This window comes from Austrofundulus limnaeus, unplaced genomic scaffold (assembly GCF_001266775.1).
Source record: "Austrofundulus limnaeus strain Quisiro unplaced genomic scaffold, Austrofundulus_limnaeus-1.0 Scaffold162, whole genome shotgun sequence".
Classification (NCBI taxonomy): domain Eukaryota; kingdom Metazoa; phylum Chordata; class Actinopteri; order Cyprinodontiformes; family Rivulidae; genus Austrofundulus; species Austrofundulus limnaeus.
In genome coordinates this window covers 549,829-567,691 of record NW_013952564.1, presented here as the reverse complement: position 1 = coordinate 567,691, position 17,863 = coordinate 549,829, and the positions used below count along the sequence as shown (strand labels likewise).

At 43.7% G+C, this 17,863-nt stretch overlaps 1 protein-coding gene across 2 annotated transcripts in view; it reads right to left on the bottom strand.

The window, feature by feature from the left end:
- Positions 1-3,674: 3,674 nt before the first annotated feature.
- LOC106523651 (filamin-C) overlaps positions 3,675-17,863 on the bottom strand; it is a 24,516-nt gene continuing 10,327 nt past the window's right edge. For both annotated transcript variants that reach the window (XM_014017150.1, XM_014017151.1), the window contains 37 exons: positions 17,262-17,399; positions 17,012-17,138; positions 16,468-16,604; positions 16,183-16,376; positions 15,990-16,103; positions 15,750-15,893; positions 15,487-15,610; positions 15,059-15,219; positions 14,876-14,966; positions 14,629-14,798; positions 14,422-14,539; positions 13,471-14,331; positions 13,078-13,251; positions 12,192-12,354; positions 11,531-11,859; positions 11,327-11,450; positions 10,988-11,144; positions 10,710-10,899; positions 10,601-10,624; positions 10,258-10,499; positions 10,054-10,153; positions 9,637-9,777; positions 9,376-9,504; positions 9,094-9,267; positions 8,818-8,982; positions 8,478-8,681; positions 8,239-8,391; positions 8,024-8,146; positions 7,671-7,919; positions 7,318-7,587; positions 7,065-7,202; positions 6,774-6,889; positions 5,703-5,835; positions 5,433-5,609; positions 5,042-5,260; positions 4,454-4,675; positions 3,675-4,368 (listed from right to left, as the gene is read on the bottom strand). In XM_014017150.1, coding sequence (XP_013872604.1) covers positions 4,181-4,368; positions 4,454-4,675; positions 5,042-5,260; positions 5,433-5,609; positions 5,703-5,835; positions 6,774-6,889; positions 7,065-7,202; positions 7,318-7,587; positions 7,671-7,919; positions 8,024-8,146; positions 8,239-8,391; positions 8,478-8,681; positions 8,818-8,982; positions 9,094-9,267; positions 9,376-9,504; positions 9,637-9,777; positions 10,054-10,153; positions 10,258-10,499; positions 10,601-10,624; positions 10,710-10,899; positions 10,988-11,144; positions 11,327-11,450; positions 11,531-11,859; positions 12,192-12,354; positions 13,078-13,251; positions 13,471-14,331; positions 14,422-14,539; positions 14,629-14,798; positions 14,876-14,966; positions 15,059-15,219; positions 15,487-15,610; positions 15,750-15,893; positions 15,990-16,103; positions 16,183-16,376; positions 16,468-16,604; positions 17,012-17,138; positions 17,262-17,399 — 6,683 coding nt within the window. In that variant the 3' untranslated portion in view covers positions 3,675-4,180. The remainder of the gene's footprint in view (positions 4,369-4,453; positions 4,676-5,041; positions 5,261-5,432; positions 5,610-5,702; positions 5,836-6,773; positions 6,890-7,064; positions 7,203-7,317; positions 7,588-7,670; positions 7,920-8,023; positions 8,147-8,238; positions 8,392-8,477; positions 8,682-8,817; positions 8,983-9,093; positions 9,268-9,375; positions 9,505-9,636; positions 9,778-10,053; positions 10,154-10,257; positions 10,500-10,600; positions 10,625-10,709; positions 10,900-10,987; positions 11,145-11,326; positions 11,451-11,530; positions 11,860-12,191; positions 12,355-13,077; positions 13,252-13,470; positions 14,332-14,421; positions 14,540-14,628; positions 14,799-14,875; positions 14,967-15,058; positions 15,220-15,486; positions 15,611-15,749; positions 15,894-15,989; positions 16,104-16,182; positions 16,377-16,467; positions 16,605-17,011; positions 17,139-17,261; positions 17,400-17,863) is intronic.

The window sequence follows — 17,863 nt, the reverse complement described above, 5'->3', positions numbered from 1 at the left end:
AACTAATTTTAGGCTCCTATCTGTGAAAAATGGTTCTGGTGTTGGTGTGTCACAGTGCGGAGGCTGGATGGTTGACTCACAATGAGACTGAGCCCTGCAAACACTGAGGACATATGAAACAAACACACAGGTTGTGAATTCGTTACACACAAAGATTGAAACACACACACCAGCTGATCTGCCCTTCTTTGGTTGGTTGGTTTGAGCCATAGCAAGGTCCCTCTCCCGCCCCTTCAGGGGGGTCTCTCTCTCGCTGCAGAAACCACTTGTGCTTCACGTGATCCAACAGGATTAATTACACACACAATGGAGGCTGATGCCTCTGGTTTCTGCGCTCTGCGGGCTCCCTGGAGGTGACGATGGTGTACTTAATCTTCACTGGGAACAATGGAGATTGTCTTTATGTGTTCTTAAGGGGAAATGTACATACAGATGTGGGCTTGACTATGCTGCCATCTTGTGATTGCATCTGGACATTTGTGATATGCAAATAAGGAGAAAGATTCTGCAAATTTCTGTTCCCCTTAGCACTAATTTCCAATATTGCTTTGAAAATAATTAAAACATGACATGTTTTAGGCTATATAAACTAACCCTATATATAGTTGGACTTTTACTGTGGTTAAAAATATTATTTCTCCAAATATAGGGGAGACCGGGGAGAGTTGAAACACTTTTTTGCATTTGACTCTGTTACTCAGAGATGGTTCGAATTAGACAAACCAAATTTTAATACAGTAAACTTACATCTGTCTGTTAATAGTCAAAACTATTTATAGATGATTAAAGCATGTACATTCTTCACAATTTGTATTTAACAATGAAGTCAGATGTTGCAACTGACCCCGGCACCGGGGACAGTTGAAACCTTGTTTGGGGGTGGTGACAACATATCATTAATACAATATTTTTCACTGTAAAGAAAAGTTTTATTATTTTTTTAATAATATTATTACTTAATTCATAAAAACTGTAAGTTATAATGATATTACAGTGTTATTTATTTATTCTTTCTGATCAAATGACGAATATAGATTTGCCTTGATGAGTAGACCTTATATAAAGATGGCAAAGACTTTAATTGATATAAAATATAGTTGGCTTTTAGAGATAAGGATAATAAAACAATTTGGGAGGCTATTTTGTTTTGCCTATTGTCACTGTACACCTACATTATGCAAAATTTACAATGAAAAAAACTGGGATTTTAAAACCATTGTTGAAAACAACAACTGCAGAAAATACGTCTTAAACACTTATAAGTTTTAAACTACAAAATTGTCATGAATACCCAATACCCTTTTAAATTTAAACTTAATTTCAACATATTAATATAATCATTATGTGGTCTGTTTATATATGGATTTATCATATGGGGACAGTTGCAACAGCCCCCTGTCAGCCATGATAAAACCTCATATGTTAGCTAAATAAGCTGATCTTGATCCATGCTACACATATTAGTTAAAAGTCAACATATCACTTGTTTAAACCATGTAAGTTTGAGCTGGATCACAAAAACAGTGACAACAGCATAACAAAAATGAAGCTGGGCAAAAAAATATACTTTGGTACCTCAAAAACCTGGAGCAGTTTTTGAATCTGCTTACTTTTTCTTTGCAAGGTGGGGCATCTGAGCATGTACAGTGTGAGTGTCATCACTCTAGCTTGTTTCTGTTGGGAGAAAAAGGACGTGTTACAACCGTCCCTTGTTGCTTTTGTCCCCGGTCTCCCCTATTTCAAATTATTTTAGTGAAATGGAGAAAGAACTAGATTCTAAAAACTACCCGACATAAAAGTGTGTGAATTTCTTCACCCAGTTTGCTTTGCAGTGTCATCTGTTACTGTCAAGCATCCATTTTCTGTACACGCTCTCGCATGGGTCACTGGAGCCCATATCCAGCAGTCAAGGTGCAAGGGGCGGGGTACACCCTGGACAGGTCGTAAGTCCATCACAGAGCCACACATAGAGACAAACAACCATTCACTCACACCTAGGGACAATTTAGGGTTACCAATTAACCTAACAGTCATGTTTTTGGTCTGTGGGAGGAAGCCGGAGTGCCCGGAGAGAACCCACGCATGCATGGAGAGAACATGAAAACTCTACCCAGAAAGGTCCCTGGGCCGGGATTTGAACTGGTGACCTTCTTGCTGAAAGGCATCAGCTCTGCCAACTGAGCCACCCATCTGTTACCGTCATATGCCACATAATAGGTTAAATGGCATCCAGCTGTGAGAAATCCAAGTGTTAAATGATGTGAATGGATCTGTTGTGAAAGCCCCAGAATCAATGTCTCTGAGGAGTACCATCAAACAGGAGACAGCAGGAAGATTAAGGACCTCTCTACACAGTTTAGAGAAAAAAATGTTGAGTTGTACAGATTGATATTGAGGAATAATAAAAATTAAAAAAACCGGCCATCCTACAGAGCATCATTAAATAGAAGGATTGTACCACCACAGTAAACCTGCCAAGAGAGGGTTGCCCACCCAAGCTCTCAAACTGGTCTTTTGGTTGCTTCTTTTATTGGTGCCATTTTTTGCTCAAAGATAACCCTGACAGAGCTGAGCAGCTCTTCTGCTCTTCTTCTTTTGGGGCATCAAAGACAGCATGTGTGAAGCAAACCAAATGTTTCATCATGCTGAGAACACCATCCCCACAGTGAAGCATGGTGGCGGAAGTGTAATGGGCTGTTTCTTACTGGCAGAGACAAGAAAACTGGTCAGAGGGCAAAATTTATGAAGGAAACCTGTTTGAATTATCCAAATATTTAACACCGGGTGTTAGAATCTGGGTATTTTAGTTATTTTTCATCAGTTTTTGTGTTTTATATAAGGTTTTAGTTCTCATTTGGTCATTCTGTTTTTTTCTCTTGTTGCTCCAGTGTGTACTTTATTCATTTATTTTTACATCTTCAGTTTAGCTTCCCCAAGTTTAGATCCTGATCAGTTTTGTGTTCCCAGCCACTCACTATGTTCAGGCTTCCTTTGTGTAGATCTTGCTTCTCAGTTCAGCCACGCCCACTCACACCTGAGCAGCTGTTCCTTGTTTCCTCATTGGTCTGTTACCATTATAACTGCTCAGTCTGGGTCTGGAAGTTAGTGGCAAGATGCACATTTTACATGCCATCTTGTGTTCCTCAAAGTAAGTTTTAACCACCTTGTTGGATTTTGTTTAAATAAGTATGTTTTGTTTCACTGGAGCTCCTCGAGTATGTCTGCATTGTTGGGTCAGAAGTTCACATTTAACAGGAGCAGTTTTGCTATAAAAGAAAGGGCAAAAAATACCAGCAGTTAAATGTACTAGGCTTCATGGAGGTGTAAAAAACTTGCTATTGTTGCTGCAGAAGTTGACTTTAGAGGATTTTATACATTTTTTAAGAATAGTTCAAACAAGTTTCCATCCATTTAATATAATTAATCTAAAACATTTTTGTATAATTAAAATTTCCAGGTTGTAAGGCGACAAAATAAGATTACCAAAGGGAGTAAATAAATTCTGCAACCCACTGTATAAGATGCAAGTCGGGTATCCATCCAGCAAATTATCCTCACATCTGCTCACATGACTGAAGCAGTTAGAAAAGTGGTGCCTGATGAAAATATGAAAATCTGCCTCTCATAAAATGTCTGCCAGCCAGCTCTCTGTAAAACCAAATAAATCCAATCAATTTAATATGGAAAGTTAGCAATTAAATCTTTATTAGGTCTGCAAAGACTTACCAAAAAAGGGGTTAATATTAACAAAAACAAATTCATTTTCCAAGTCTGTAACCTTACAAAACCACAATGTATCACACTTTCATGGAGTTAAATACTCCAGCATCTCTTAACATTTGCATTATATCTTCTGTTTACACTTAAACAAACAAAAAACAGGGCAGCATCTTAAACAAACCTCACTCAAAAAAACTCTAAACCACACAGTTCCCTCTACATTTCCTGTGAACGCATAGCTATGAGTGTTTAACATTATTTCTCGAGTTAATACAAAATGTTGGCACAGTAGATAGTAACAGTAAAGCTACAGGCAAACGTCTTTGTAGGGTTTTTTTGTGTTGAGAACTTTGCTAAACTCAAAGAAAAAAGGATGTTTGCAGATGATGGAAAAAATAAAATCAGGTCAGAGGGTTCAGTGGAGCGGAAGGGTCGGCAGCTTTTGTGCAGTTTTTTTTTTTTAAGGCGCAGCCACTTTGTAAGGGCTCCCAGGGACGTTATCGTCACCCCATTTGACGATGACGGTATAACTGCCCTTGTCCTTGACCGTGTAGGTGACATTATAGAGCTTGTTGCCCATGTGCTTGACGTACACCTCCTCGCAGGGAGTTTGGGGACCGTGCACACCCACCATCAGCATGTTGGTACCTGGGTGGGGACGCAAGAAAAAAGATTGAATGATTGCAGCTTCTTTTCCGCTGCTAATTTTCAGTCTTTCTATTTATCAGCTCACCTGCTTTGCTGCAGTCAACAGTAAAAGTATTTTTCTGTGCGACCAAAGCCTTGGAAAGCCCGGCTCCACGGCAGACCACCTTGCTGGCATCAGATGTCAGTTTCGTCGAGGAGGTGGAGGAAGAGGAGCTGTATGCGCCACCAATTTTGGAGGACTTGGTAACAGTTTCCACCAAGACGGAGGAGGTCTCGTGGAGGCTGTGTCCACCTGACAGTCTTGGGCCTGCAGGACGGGAAGAAAGAAAAAAAAAAAACAAGCTTTTTCTAAAATTGTCGTGTCTCGGTCATTACATAACACACACAGTATTGACGAAAATGCGAGGAAAGCTGCTGAGTCCCCTTCGTCAGCACAAAAGTGCAAGCAAGTGGCACGGGCAATTAAACTTCAGTGGCTTTTAGGGAATTTTTTTATGTCACATAAAAAAACAAGACATTTGAATGCAACAACCAGACAGGAGATTTACTGCAGAGAAAAACAACAAATTATATAACATTTTTCTAAACTTTAACACATTCTTCAGAGGAACATTTGTTTCATAATGAAGACATTTGTCATTCACAGATCAGATGGAATGACTGTCAAACAGACCTGTGATTCTGGCTTTGAACGGGCTGCCCACAATGTGCTGTGGCCCGCCGTATTTGATGGTGATGAGATAGTTGCCGGGTGCCATCGGTGTGTAGGTGATCCTGTAGCCTTCCAAACACTCCCGGCAGTCCATCTTCACTTTGGATGGCCCGTCGATGTTGACTGACAGAGTGCCTGAGCCGGCGTTAGAGGTGTTCACCACAAACTCGGAGGGTACGCCTGAAAAAAACAACATTGAGGCAGATGATCTTAAAAACTGACCATTTGATGAATGTGGATCTTGATCAAAAGAAATGCGTATCTCCTGTTTAAAGACACATGCGCAGAGACACGGGCAATTACGCAATAACCCGCCTTTACTGGAGACATGTACTCTACATGTAATATCTACCTGTGGTTCCTCCCTGTAGTCCTGGACCATGTGCAGTGACCAAACCGGGGTCTCCAATCAGTCCTGGATCTCCCACTCGCACATTAAAGGGGCTTCCAGGAATGTGGCATCCGTTGAACTTGACATCGATGGAATGAACACCGTTCTCACGCGGAATGAAGCGGATGGCGCTCTTGTCTATAAAAAAGAAAAGACACAGGTGAGGGTCATATCAATTTGGGCTCATGCACTCGCTCTAACTGAGATCAAACTGGAGGCGTGGCACGTTACCACTGTCAAGCTCCGAAACGTAGCATTCCTCGGATGAGCCGGAGGGTCTGTGAACTTTGGCGTCGACCACACCTCGGGCACCGTTACGCTGCACCATGAAGGAGGCCTCCTGGCTCACTTTTAGGTCCTTCTCCTGGAAAACAATAAAAATCAAATTGTCAATTTTTCTGGACTATAAGTTATACTTTTATAGTTTGGCTAGTCCGGTGACTTACATACCCTGAAGCAACGTATTTCTGTATTTTTTTTCCCCTTCATGACACTTTTTTTACTTGTCCAGAATATAAGGTATATACGTATGTTCCCACACCTCTAAGGACATGTTAGGCTCGACTCATTCTTTCTAAACAAGAATAGATTGATCGGCTGGGTGTGAGAGGCAGAAAAGGTCAGAGTTCACAGCGAGGCGTCGCCCCATACGAGGACAACAGCTCCGATCAAACACGGAGTGTGTGGAGTTAAAAAACAAACACTCCCATGGCACTTCACCTGGCTTCCAGTGGCACTAAGTGCTCAACAGCTCTGCCTCTCCAAACCAAAAATACATGGTTTTAGCATCGTTGGCAGCGGTAATTGAGTTTGTAAAAGCAAATAAAACAACAGCTGTCCACTGATGAGACCAATATTGTGAGCTGTCATAGGAAGCTTTCTCTCTCTCTCCCTCATTTAAAAAAAACTGTTCGTTTTTTATTATTATTATTATTTTATTCCCTGCCACTCAGGCGTGAAACACAATCACATAAACTAGCTGAGTGCCCACATAGCACAGCTTGTGTTGCCTCACATTAGCAAGGGACAGTTAATCCAGCCCTTCATCACTGGCCAGCATCACAGAATTACAGTCGTACATACTGCTCCAACACTGGCATTCAATTACACGTCAAGGGCAAAGTGCTATTAGATGGAAATATCTACAACCAATCATTCTTACCATCTGCTATTCAGCTTTGATGTTTCTCATATGTGTACGTTTAATGTGCATGATTAGTTGTAAAAAATATATATATATATAAAGCTAATGGGATTGTTATCAGCTGTGTGTGTATGTATGTGTTGCGCGTGCACACCCACCTGAAGGCTTGTCACAGTGAGCCTGCGGGCCTCATCTGACAGTGTAGCAATTGGAACGATGAATGGGCTGTCAGGGATGTGCTCATTGTTGAATTTGATTGACACCTCGTAGTCACCTGGGGAAGCAGACACGTTATTTTACTTTCACAATCAAGTGAACTGCAGGAAGCACCAGGAAAAAAACAACTGAAATGCCAAGCAGCAAATATAGAGGAAAATATGAAAATAAAATCGATATAGCATGCAAAAGAGTAACAATTCCCACATCGATAGGTGTCAACAAAATTCTACCTGGCTCTTTCACTATGTAGGAGACGCCACAAGAGCCATCCTTCCTGTCCTCAAATGAGATTTCAGCCTTGCTGGGACCTTCTACTGCAATGGACAGACCACCAGCTCCTGCCTCTCTGGTCCAAATACTAAATTCGGCTAGACGTGGTAAAAGAAACTGGGTCAGCGGGCTATTTATCTTAAAGTCACATCTCATTAAACAATTCACAATAAAGTACATGGTACTGATGTCTTTATTGGTAAATAAACTCACTAGGTGCTCCAGCCACGCCTCGTTCAAGACCAGGACCTCCTGCACGGACCTTATGTGCTCCGCCTTCACCCATGGGCCCCACAGTGAACTGGAAGGGGCTCCCAGGGACGTGCTGGCCTCGGTACTTGACGTTTACAGTGTGGGGTCCGATCTCCTGCGGGATGAAGCGCACGCTGTACGTGCTGCTCCCGCCATCTACGATGTCGGCGTCCACCGTTTTCCCACCGGGGCTGGTCACCTGCGCTGTCATGGCCTGCGAACCACTCTCAGCTGGGGAGTCAAAGTGACATGGCACCTTAGATACAACGCTGAGGATTTTTTGGGGGGGTGCCTTTAAACTATTAGAAACTCACCCTCAGGTCTGGCTGTGATGCCAGCAAAGCTGCTGAGGCTCTCTCTGCCCAGAAAATCTCCAAAGACGTCTCTGAAAGGGCTCCCCCCTCCTCCCACCTGGGTGCTCTCCTCCACTCGTACCTCCCTCTTGGTCTCCCCGCCGCGGGTCTTGCTGATCTCTGTTCGCTCGGTGCGGGTGTAGGTGTGGCTGCTGCGCGTGAACGTCCTGGTTAGTCTCTCCTGGGCTGAAACCATCTGGAACCAGTTTCCTGCAGCAAAGAAGACGTGAGGAGGTTAACGTGTCCGCTCTAGCTTCTTTGGAAAATGGTGGACACCTGCTCTCTGTGCACGTCCAAAGGGCTGATGGACTCACCTGGGATCTTGAGGTTAAGACCGCATGTGCTGCCCACTGAGGCAATGGAAGAAGCCTGTCTCTTCCTGGTGATACTCTCCTTAATCCTTCCTTCTCCAGTCACCTTCACTGTAAAAGGACTTCCTACAGAGGAAACACAGGGGAAAATGCGAGGAAATTTTTGATTCTATTTCACCAGTCAATAATGAAAAAAAATTTAAGTAAAAAAATCTAACCTGGGATGTGCTTTTCTGCAAACTTTATATTAACAGTATAACTTCCAGGTTCTGTAGGGCAGTAGGTCACCCTGCACGTCCCGTCTTCTACATCTTCACAGTTGATATCGACTTTGCTTGGACCCTCAATTGACAAAGCTAGGCCACCGTAACCTAAAGGGGAGAGCAAAAACATAATCAGAATTGTGTTTTACCCATTCGTGAATGTCTAAACAAATGTAACAAATAGGAGTTTTTACCTGCGTTCCTTGTATCCACAAAAAATTCTGCCATTTCGAAAGTGTGCGCCTCCACCAGGCCCTTCCCGAAAGCCTTCACTCTGCTGGCTTCACCGATCTCAGACTGGCCAACCATGATTTTAAAAGGGCTGTTTGCAACGTGCACGCCATTCTTCCTCACGCTCACTTCATGCTCACCAACCTCCTTCGGAGTGAAAGAGATGCCTGGAATTTTAAAAGAGGGGGAAAAAATAAGTAAACAGAAAACCAGGATTATGGAAACATGAAATAAATACATTATTGATAGGAATGTGTCAATGTTCTATTTATTTTGTTATCTTGTGGCGAGTGATTTTCTCACCGAGGTGTCTGTTGGGGAGTCTCTTGAGCAGGCAGGGCTCTTCGTTGCCGGATGGAGCTCTGATGCTGGCGGTCAGGGAGCTCAGGTCCGTCTCTGCGATCTTCAGGGACACGTCGGCTGCTGTGCCGACGTTGAGCTGAGAGGTTCTGGTTATGGTGTCGTCTCCTAACGTATAAAAATGCAATTGACACGTTTATTCACCACTAAATGCTGTTTACACCTCGTAAATGTATGTTAATAGGAGGTCTGTTTATAACACACGATGTACTTCCTCACCTGTGATCTTGGCAGTGAAGGGGCTGCCAGGAATGTGCTTGTTGTCGAACTTGACAATGATGTTGTAGTCTCCTGGAGCTGTGGGCAGGTAGGACACAGTGCAGGTGCCGTCTTTGTTGTCTTTACAAGTGATCTCTGCTTTTGAGGGCCCCTCGACTGCTAGTGACAGACCACCTGGGAGAACGAAGAGGGGGGGGGGGTCTTTATTTTCAGCTGTTTGACACTGAAAACTATTTGACTCAAAATAAAAAAAGGAAACACAGTAAAGAGAGATGTGTTGACCTTCTCCTGCATTCTTGGTGACCACAGTGAAAGTGGCAGCTTTGTTAACTGTTCCGTAACTCAAACCTGGACCGTAAGCAGTCACCACTCCGCTGTTCACAGCATCCACATAGAACTGCAGAGGGCTTCCTGGAGACAATTATAATCATTGGGAAACATAATTAGAAAAACTGTGGTTTTGACTGGCGCTTGATGGATTTTTAAATATGAAATTAAATCAAAAAGGGAGACAAACAGCTTCCATCATGGTGCGCAGCTGACCTGGAATGTGGTTCCCATCATATTTGATGTCCATCTCATGCAGGCCTCTCTCTGTGGGCTGGTACTTGATTGTGATGGTGCCGTCCTTATTATCGGTGATGTGTGGGCGGGCAGTCTTGCCAGAAGGCATCCGCACCTCACCTGGAATGACAAAATGAATAAATATAAAACCATAAATACCAGTGAACTGAGAACACTGCAAAAATTGTCCATCTAGCCCAGTCTAACACTCGTATATCCAGACTAAAAGTATGTTTTATCTTGTTTTGAGATTGATATGCTGAGTGCAGAATGTGAATGATTATTAATCTGGAATTTTATTTTAATTCAACAAGCCTTACCAAATACAATTGTTTTACTGCACTGACAGATTATTGTACTTTAACTGAAAAGATTCAAACAATAATGTGTGTTCACCTGTGATCTCTCCTTGCTGTGGCGTGAAAGGAACCAGGAAGTTAACAGGACGGAAGAGCGGATCCACAGTATCACGAGGAACCACCTGTTCATTCGTGGCCTGTCATTAACAGGGAAAAAAAGATTGGGAATTATCAGTTTTATATATAAAATTGTCAGAATAAAAACCACATTGCTGCAGCCATTAAATAATTTTTTCCTCACCATCACATTGAAGGGGCTCTTTGGGATGTTCTGACCCCCAAAACGGATGGTAATCACATATTTCCCAGGTTCAGGGGCTGTGTAGTAAATGTCAAATGTCCCGTCGTGGTTCTCCACCACATCCATGTCCAACTCCATCCCCTGTGGAGTGAGCACCTTACAGGTCACCTTGCCTTTCCCGGCTGCCTTGGCATCCACTGTGATGACTGTATCCTCTGAGGTCTGCAGCTTCTGGAGACTTGCTGCTCAAAAGAAAACATGGAAGAGTAGAAGATCAAATACACTTTGTAAATTCATGCACCTAAAAGATGATGGAAATTAAAAGAGAATGTTTGTTACTTACACATGCCATGTCCTCCAATTGAAACTGTGAATTTGAAGGGTATGGTGGTAAATGAAGGGTTATGTTTTTGTTCTCTGTAGAATTTGCAAATAGAGCATAGTTTCCTTACCAGTTAGGAGACATTTGCTGGCATCTCCCGTGGGCAGAGACTGGATGTGATATGGAGAGTAGGGAATTTCATCTCCTCCATATTTAATTGTGATTGTATAAGGGCCTGTAGAGTCAGGTACGTAGGACACGGTGTATGTCCCATCTCTGTTGTCCTGGATGGTTGCGTTCTTTGGCTTGCCTTCTGGATCCTGTAAAAAATATAATAAGCTTGATAAAAAAGGTGGTGGCTTACAGCAACAATGATTACCACAGTTTATGTGTGGCAGCTGCACCCACCAGAATCTGCACAGTGAGCAGCCCCTCTCCAGCATCACGAGCATCGATGGTAAACTCTACAGGCAGGCTGGCAGAAACACCTTTAGTGTCTAGACCAGGGCCACTGGCGCGAACCTTACTGGCATCATGCCCAGGCTGAGACATCACCTTGAATGGACTGTTGAAAGAGGATGCAGAGGGGAATTACAAACTAATTGTGAAAGAGAAAGAAAAGCAAGGATGTAGCAGTGATTCTATCACACTTGTTCTTTCTTAAAACCAGAGTTTTAATGGTGACAACTCTTGAGTATTTGACCTAGTTGAGTGTTTTTGTTACTCGTTAAGCTCATCCAGCAGTACCTGTGTGGAACTTCCTGATCTGCATATTTGACTGCTACAGTGTAGGGACCATCCTGAGCTGGGGTGTAGTGAACTGTGTGGGTGCCATCGCCGTTGTTTTTCACACCAACAGGCTCCACGCTACCTGTAAATAGTAATGTATCACATGCTCATTACTTTCTGTGTGAAAGTTGCACTGATTTTCCTCATCCTGATCCTCATTACCTGTAGGTCCGTAGAGTTTGACATCCAGCGGGGCCTGTCCAGCCTGGGTGCAGTCTGCAGTGAAAGTCTGAGGAACGTGGGCTCTCACACCAGTACCCAGACCTGGACCGGAGCATTTCACCTTGCTGGGATCTACTGGGTCCTTTACAGGCACGCGGAATGGACTCCCAGGGATAGGCTGCCCTCCGTAGGTAATATTTACATCATAGTCACCGGGAGTGAAGGGGACGTATTCCACACTGCAGCTGCCATCTTTGTTGTCCTTGCAGGATATTTTTGCCTCTGAGGCTCCCTCGATGGTCAAACCCAGGCCTCCTGTACCAGCACCCCTGAGAGCAAAATGTCACAGATTTGAATGAAACACTCAAAGTTATCATTGGATGTACAACTGACAATCATTTACAACACCAACTATGAGCACAAATAAATTGTGCTTACAATCTTGCACAACGTTTTCGTCAGTGTTTGACCAACATGGCTGTAGCTCTCATTTCTCAACACACATCTCTCATATGAAAAGTAGATTGTGATATTCATTCCTTCAAGGACTTTGATGCCTTAAATTATTTAGTGGTTCTTTCCTTAAATCAACATTGTTAAACCCAACTGTGGGTGCATGTTTTATTCAAGCCTTATTTTTCCCCTTTCTGACTCTCAGTACCTGGTTTCCACGGTGAAACAGTTTGACTTGTTGGTTACTCCTCCCTCCAATCCTGGCCCAAAGGCACGCACCCGAGTTGGATCACATCCTTCGACCACAAACACTCTGAAGGGGCTCTTCGGCACGGGCGCTCCATCGTACACGACTTCGATCATATGCATTCCTGCACACAAGCAGAGACAGCTTGTTTGATGTCATGCGTTTTGTTTGTGTCCTCAAATATGTTTCTGCTTTTGCCTATTTGCTTTTAATTATTGGCCAGTCTCATTCCCTTTTAGGGAGACAAACATCTGTTTATTTATAAAAGATGCTATCTGGAGTACAGACGCTCCAGTGAACATACAAGACGTTACATCTGTTCCTTATTCATTATACTGTTACAACATTTTTCTGACAGAGCACTCTCAGTAGGCTTACACACCATATTCCCAGCCACACTACTCTGATATTAGAGGATGTCTGTTGGTGGTGGAGAAGTGCTCTGTGATCTCTTTGCTTTGTGTTGTAGGTCTCTAATAATATCCCCTGTCATTCCTTTGCTGTACTGCCGTGTGCAGGCAGACTTCAGCACACATACCTGCCTGGTTATAAGCTTCTGTTCCAGAGCGCACTATTTATAAAGCAGAGCCTCACTGCCTGCCTGCTCTCTGCCCCTCGTATCATTGCTCCACTGCATCATTCTGTATTTATACCCTTATCTCACTTGCTCTTTCTTTTTCCCCCTCTTCTGCTTTATTCCCAAATGGCACCGGAGACGAGCACCTGCTAGTGATTTTCCTGTCTGCTTCTATGCAGACTGTGTAAAGTTCGTTATTTAATCAGCATCAACTTGTGCAAATGTTAATTATTGATTCACATTTTTTCCTCTCTCTCTCCCTGCTCTTACCATCCTCGAAGGCTGTGTACTCCACCCTGTAAGTGCCGTCGCCTTTGTCGGTAATGTAGGAGTCCGTGTTGGCGCCGGAGGGGTTGATGATGTGGACCTTTACATGACTGCCTCCAACCTTGTTGAGGGCACGCGCATCAACAATGAAGTGGGTTGTGACTTCCCTGAGGACTCCTTGAAACACAAAAGCACTTCAGGTGATTTGTTGCCCGGGACTCGCATCAAACGAGCTCAATAACACAGAGCGATCAAACATCCTTCCTCTTCTCTGATTTATACACACTACAAAAGTAATTCCAGTGGCGTTATTTGCACAAAAATAGATATTTCACCAGAATTTAGAGCTAACATGAAGTGCAAATGCATTCTGGGCTTTATTCTCTTTATTGTTACCTCTGGGCTCCACTCCAGGCCCGTAGACATGAACTCCACTGGTGTCCACTGAGGGTTCCACCTGTAAGACTTTTGGAAAGTACGGGATCATGTGGCCGTCGTATTTGATGGTGATGGTGTGAGAGCCTTGAAAGGATGGGATGTAGGTGACAGAAAAGCTCCCCTCTGAAGTTTTCTGGATGTGCACCTCAGCTTTGACCCCGGTCTCTGACACAATTTCGATGGTAAGCTCAGCGTTGCCCGCTCTGGTGCAGTCCACGGTGAAGGTTGCCGGTTCGCCTGCCTTGGCCCTCTCCAGGCCTGGCCCGGTAGCCGTTACCTTGCTGGGATCGAGAGCTGGGCGAACCGCAGCTTTGAACGGGGAGCCAGGGATGTGCTGCTCCGCAAATAGAATGTTGACGGCGTACTCTCCGGGTTCAGTGGGAAGGTAGGACACTGAGCATGTGCCATCGCCGTTGTCTTGGCACTCAATTTTTGCCTCACAGGGACCCTCCACTGTCAGACCAAGCCCACCTGCACCTGCTCCTTTTGTGTCGATGGTGAACGGAGCTGGTTTACCCACTATGCCGCCCTTCAGGCCTGGGCCAAAGGCTTTTACTTTCGAAGGATCAGCTGGCATGACTGCTTCAACCCCAAATGGGCTTCCCATCACAGGGTTCCCATCATAGCTGACATCCACTTTGTACTGTCCCTCCTCCGGGGGGATGTACTTCACACCATGAGTGCTTTTGGCTTTATCCGACTCCATCTTGCATGGGATTGGTCGGCCAGAAGGAGACGTCATCTTCACACCTACATTGCCCTGCCCACCTGCGCCCTTTGTGTTTACTGTGAATTCTTGATCCTTTCCAACCTCCACCTCTGCAAGTAAGATGACAGTGAAATATTTACTTTTGACTATTCACACACACTGTGTGCAAAAATACATGAAATGATGTCAGTGTTACTCACTGGTATCCAGTCCATTCACTTTCACCTTTCCAATATCCAGAGCTGGTGACACTGTGATGTGGAAGGGGCTTTTGGGGATAGGATCTCCACCATGTGTCACAGAAATGGCCATATTGCCCTAAAAGGGAAAAAATATTAGAAAAAAATGAAGCCTTACTGATTTGGGTGCGTAATTATGAATAATAGTACTCATCCAACAAATGCTACCTGTTGAAGAGCTGTGTACTTGACAGTGTAGGAGTAATCGTGATTATCGATGATCTCAAAGTCACAAACAGCCTCTCCGGGGCCTGATGCTGCAAAACGCACCTCAGGCTTTGCCTTTCCAGCTCCCTTTGTGTAAATGGTGAAATGGGTTGGAGTGCCCACCTCCACGCCTGAAACACACGTACAGTGTCAGTGTTAGTCAGCTTTAAATGCACTTTTATAATGATTATAGCATCAAAACTCTCACCTGTTTTGTTGAGTCCAGGACCCTCTGCTCTCACCTTACCAGCATCATGGGAAGGATCCACCTTGACTTTGAAAGGACTGATAGGAATTTCCTGAAAAAGACATTTTGAAATACTCAGAATAACAGCACATGGGTGAAAAATAATAAAGAGTGTGCCTCGTCATCTGGAAAATCTATTTTTACCTGGTCAGCAAACAGCACCATGATGGTGTATCGTCCCGGACCGGGTGGAGTGTACTTGACAGTGAAGGTGTCATTGTCATTCTTGATGATGTCAAAGTCGATGTCAGCCTCAGCCGGTCCGACCACCCCCGGGGCACACTTGATTCCAATGCTGATGTCTCCTAATGGTGCATAACAATAAGCCCAGTTCAAAGAGGTCATTCAACAGCAGAGGATCTGAATAAATTGACGCTGTCACTCCATTGCCCAGAGCTTTATTTCAACTACAATTATGCATTTTAAAAATAAGTGCAGCTCAGACTCACAGATTCGCCTGTTCAGCTCCCTCTGTGTTTTAACATTCTCTGAATGTCGGCACCATTATTTGGCCAACTGAACTCTGGAGTGTTTTTGTAACCACTCACACCATCTAACTCGCGCAGGCTCACCTTGACCCGCCTCGCTGCAGTCCACAGTGAAGTATGTCGGCTCGTTAGCTTTGAGCCCCGTCTTCTCTACTCCGGGCCCATGGACCTTGACTTTATCAGGATGAGAGCCCTCTCCAACCAGCACCTAATGAATTCACAGTGCACTTGAAGCCGAAGCAACTAACTGCAGTGTAACTCCTCTTACTTTGCCTATATTTCGTAAAGCATCATCAAACAAGATTGAGGTTATTTTTCACGTGTGTCTGCACGTAGGTGTGTCTTACCCTGAAGGGGCTGTTGGGCACGTTGACCTCACCCCAGGTGATGATGATGGTGTGTTTAATGGGTTTGACAGGAGTGTACACACAGAGAAATGTGCCGTCCCCTTTGTCAGTGATCTTGATGTTGATGGTGCAACCTTCAGCATCCTGGGTGGAAACAAAACCATGTTTGGCTCTGGGCAGCCTCATGCAATATAAATGATGTATTCCTATGAACACTCCATAAACTTGTAGACTCCATACCTGTGCGTAAATCTTGAGTTGACCCTTCCCGGCCATGCGAGCATCGATGGTGAACTCAGTTGGTTTGTTTACAATCACACCAGTCGGCTTCAAGCCCGGCCCATAGGCTTTAACCTGTGAATATTCTCTTTAGTCACTCACAGTAACAAATGTTTTCTTATGTCTTTTCTTGATAAGAATCACAAGAAATTACTTTCTCAGGGAAGACATCATTGGCGGCAGGTAGAATGTGGGCCATAAAAGGACTGTCCTTGATGTCTTCATCATCGCAAATGACGTGGACAGCATAGTCCCCTGGCTCGGTGGGCCAGTATCTCACATCACAGGAGCCGTCACCCTTATCATCACACTCAATTTTAGCCTGCGATGGGCCTTCAATGGAGAAGCCTGAGTAAAAAGCAACATTTTCACATTTAATTCCAGATTTAGAGATAAGCTTTTTTTTAATAGGAGCTTCGATCACTCATAAAAATCTTACCCAGAGTTCCAACTTCAGTGCCAATGGCCTCAACCACAAAATCAGCCGATTTTCCCACCATGCCAGTCTTTAGACCAGGACCCCAGGCCCGTACTTTCTGAACACCTGCTTCCTTACCCACCTCCACTTCAAAGGGACTGTGGCAAACATTAATGCACAGGAAAACACCAACATTAACTGGTATGAATGTGACTGTGGGATGCTGAGAAAGAGTTAAAGAAAGCATTCAAATTTTTCAAAATTGGACTCTGTGAACTGTGACAACATGACCATTAAACTCCAAGTAAATGTGCATCTTTTTATAGCAGTTGCATAAGTATATCAAATCAAATCAGAATTCAAATTAAAACAAAAATTTTGTGTTTTGAGTTTTAAAACGACAGGAATCCACTTTAGTTTTAGTCCCACTCAGATTACCTGCTAGCTTTCCAATTCAGTCAAAACAAAATGAAGCTAAATACAACAGGTAAGATGTCTGTTGTTCAAAACCTCTCTGCACAAACCCACTTCAAAAGACCTGAATTACCACTTTAAGGAACCTTACCTGCGTGGGATAGGCTGGCCTCCCCAGGTGATGCTCACTGTGTATTTACCAGGCTTAAGAGGGTAATATTCACACTCAAACACTCCGTTCCCTGTATCTCTCACTTTCACTTGCTCCTCTGCTCCAGCTGAGGAGGAATAACAATGTCAGCAGGGATTCTTATCAACTCGTTTTGTCCTTTGATTTTGTATGTACATGTAAATAATACATGGGAAGAGCAATGTAGAGACAAAAAAGTTGTCTGACTCACTTGGTCCTTTAACTGAGACATTTAGTGGACCGTTTCCAGCTCCTTTGGTGAAAACTTTGAAGTCTGCAACTTCCTTTACTCTCACACCTTTAGGCTGAAGCCCTCTGCCAGTGGCTCTGCAAGCATTTGGGTTTGAGGCTAAAAGAAGGGGGGGAAGTGTGAAAGAGAAAATTATGTCAATGATAGAAAAAAACGATTAATCTGGCCAGCAGCTGATAGCAAAGTTAGTTGCAAATTCCACTTCACAGAGGATTCCTGTAAACCTGGAAATAAAAAGATGTTTTTTTGTTTTGTTTGGGTTTTTTTTTTGAGGAGCATACTGCAAGTGAACGATGCCGAATGATACAATAATCATTCCAGTGCATTGAAGAACAGGAAATGTTGAGGGCACGCTTAAAACTGGCTGCTGGCTGATGCAAATTTAGACTTGAAGGAAAACAAACATGTCAAGAGCACAAGCAAAGATATTTAACAGAAAAGAACAAAGAAACTGACAGGAAGGCAAACTGAGTCAATCAATGAACTATTTGCACAACATTGCATCTCTCTCTCTCTCTCTCTCTCTCTCTCTCTCTCTCTCTCTCTCTCTCTCTCTCTCTCTC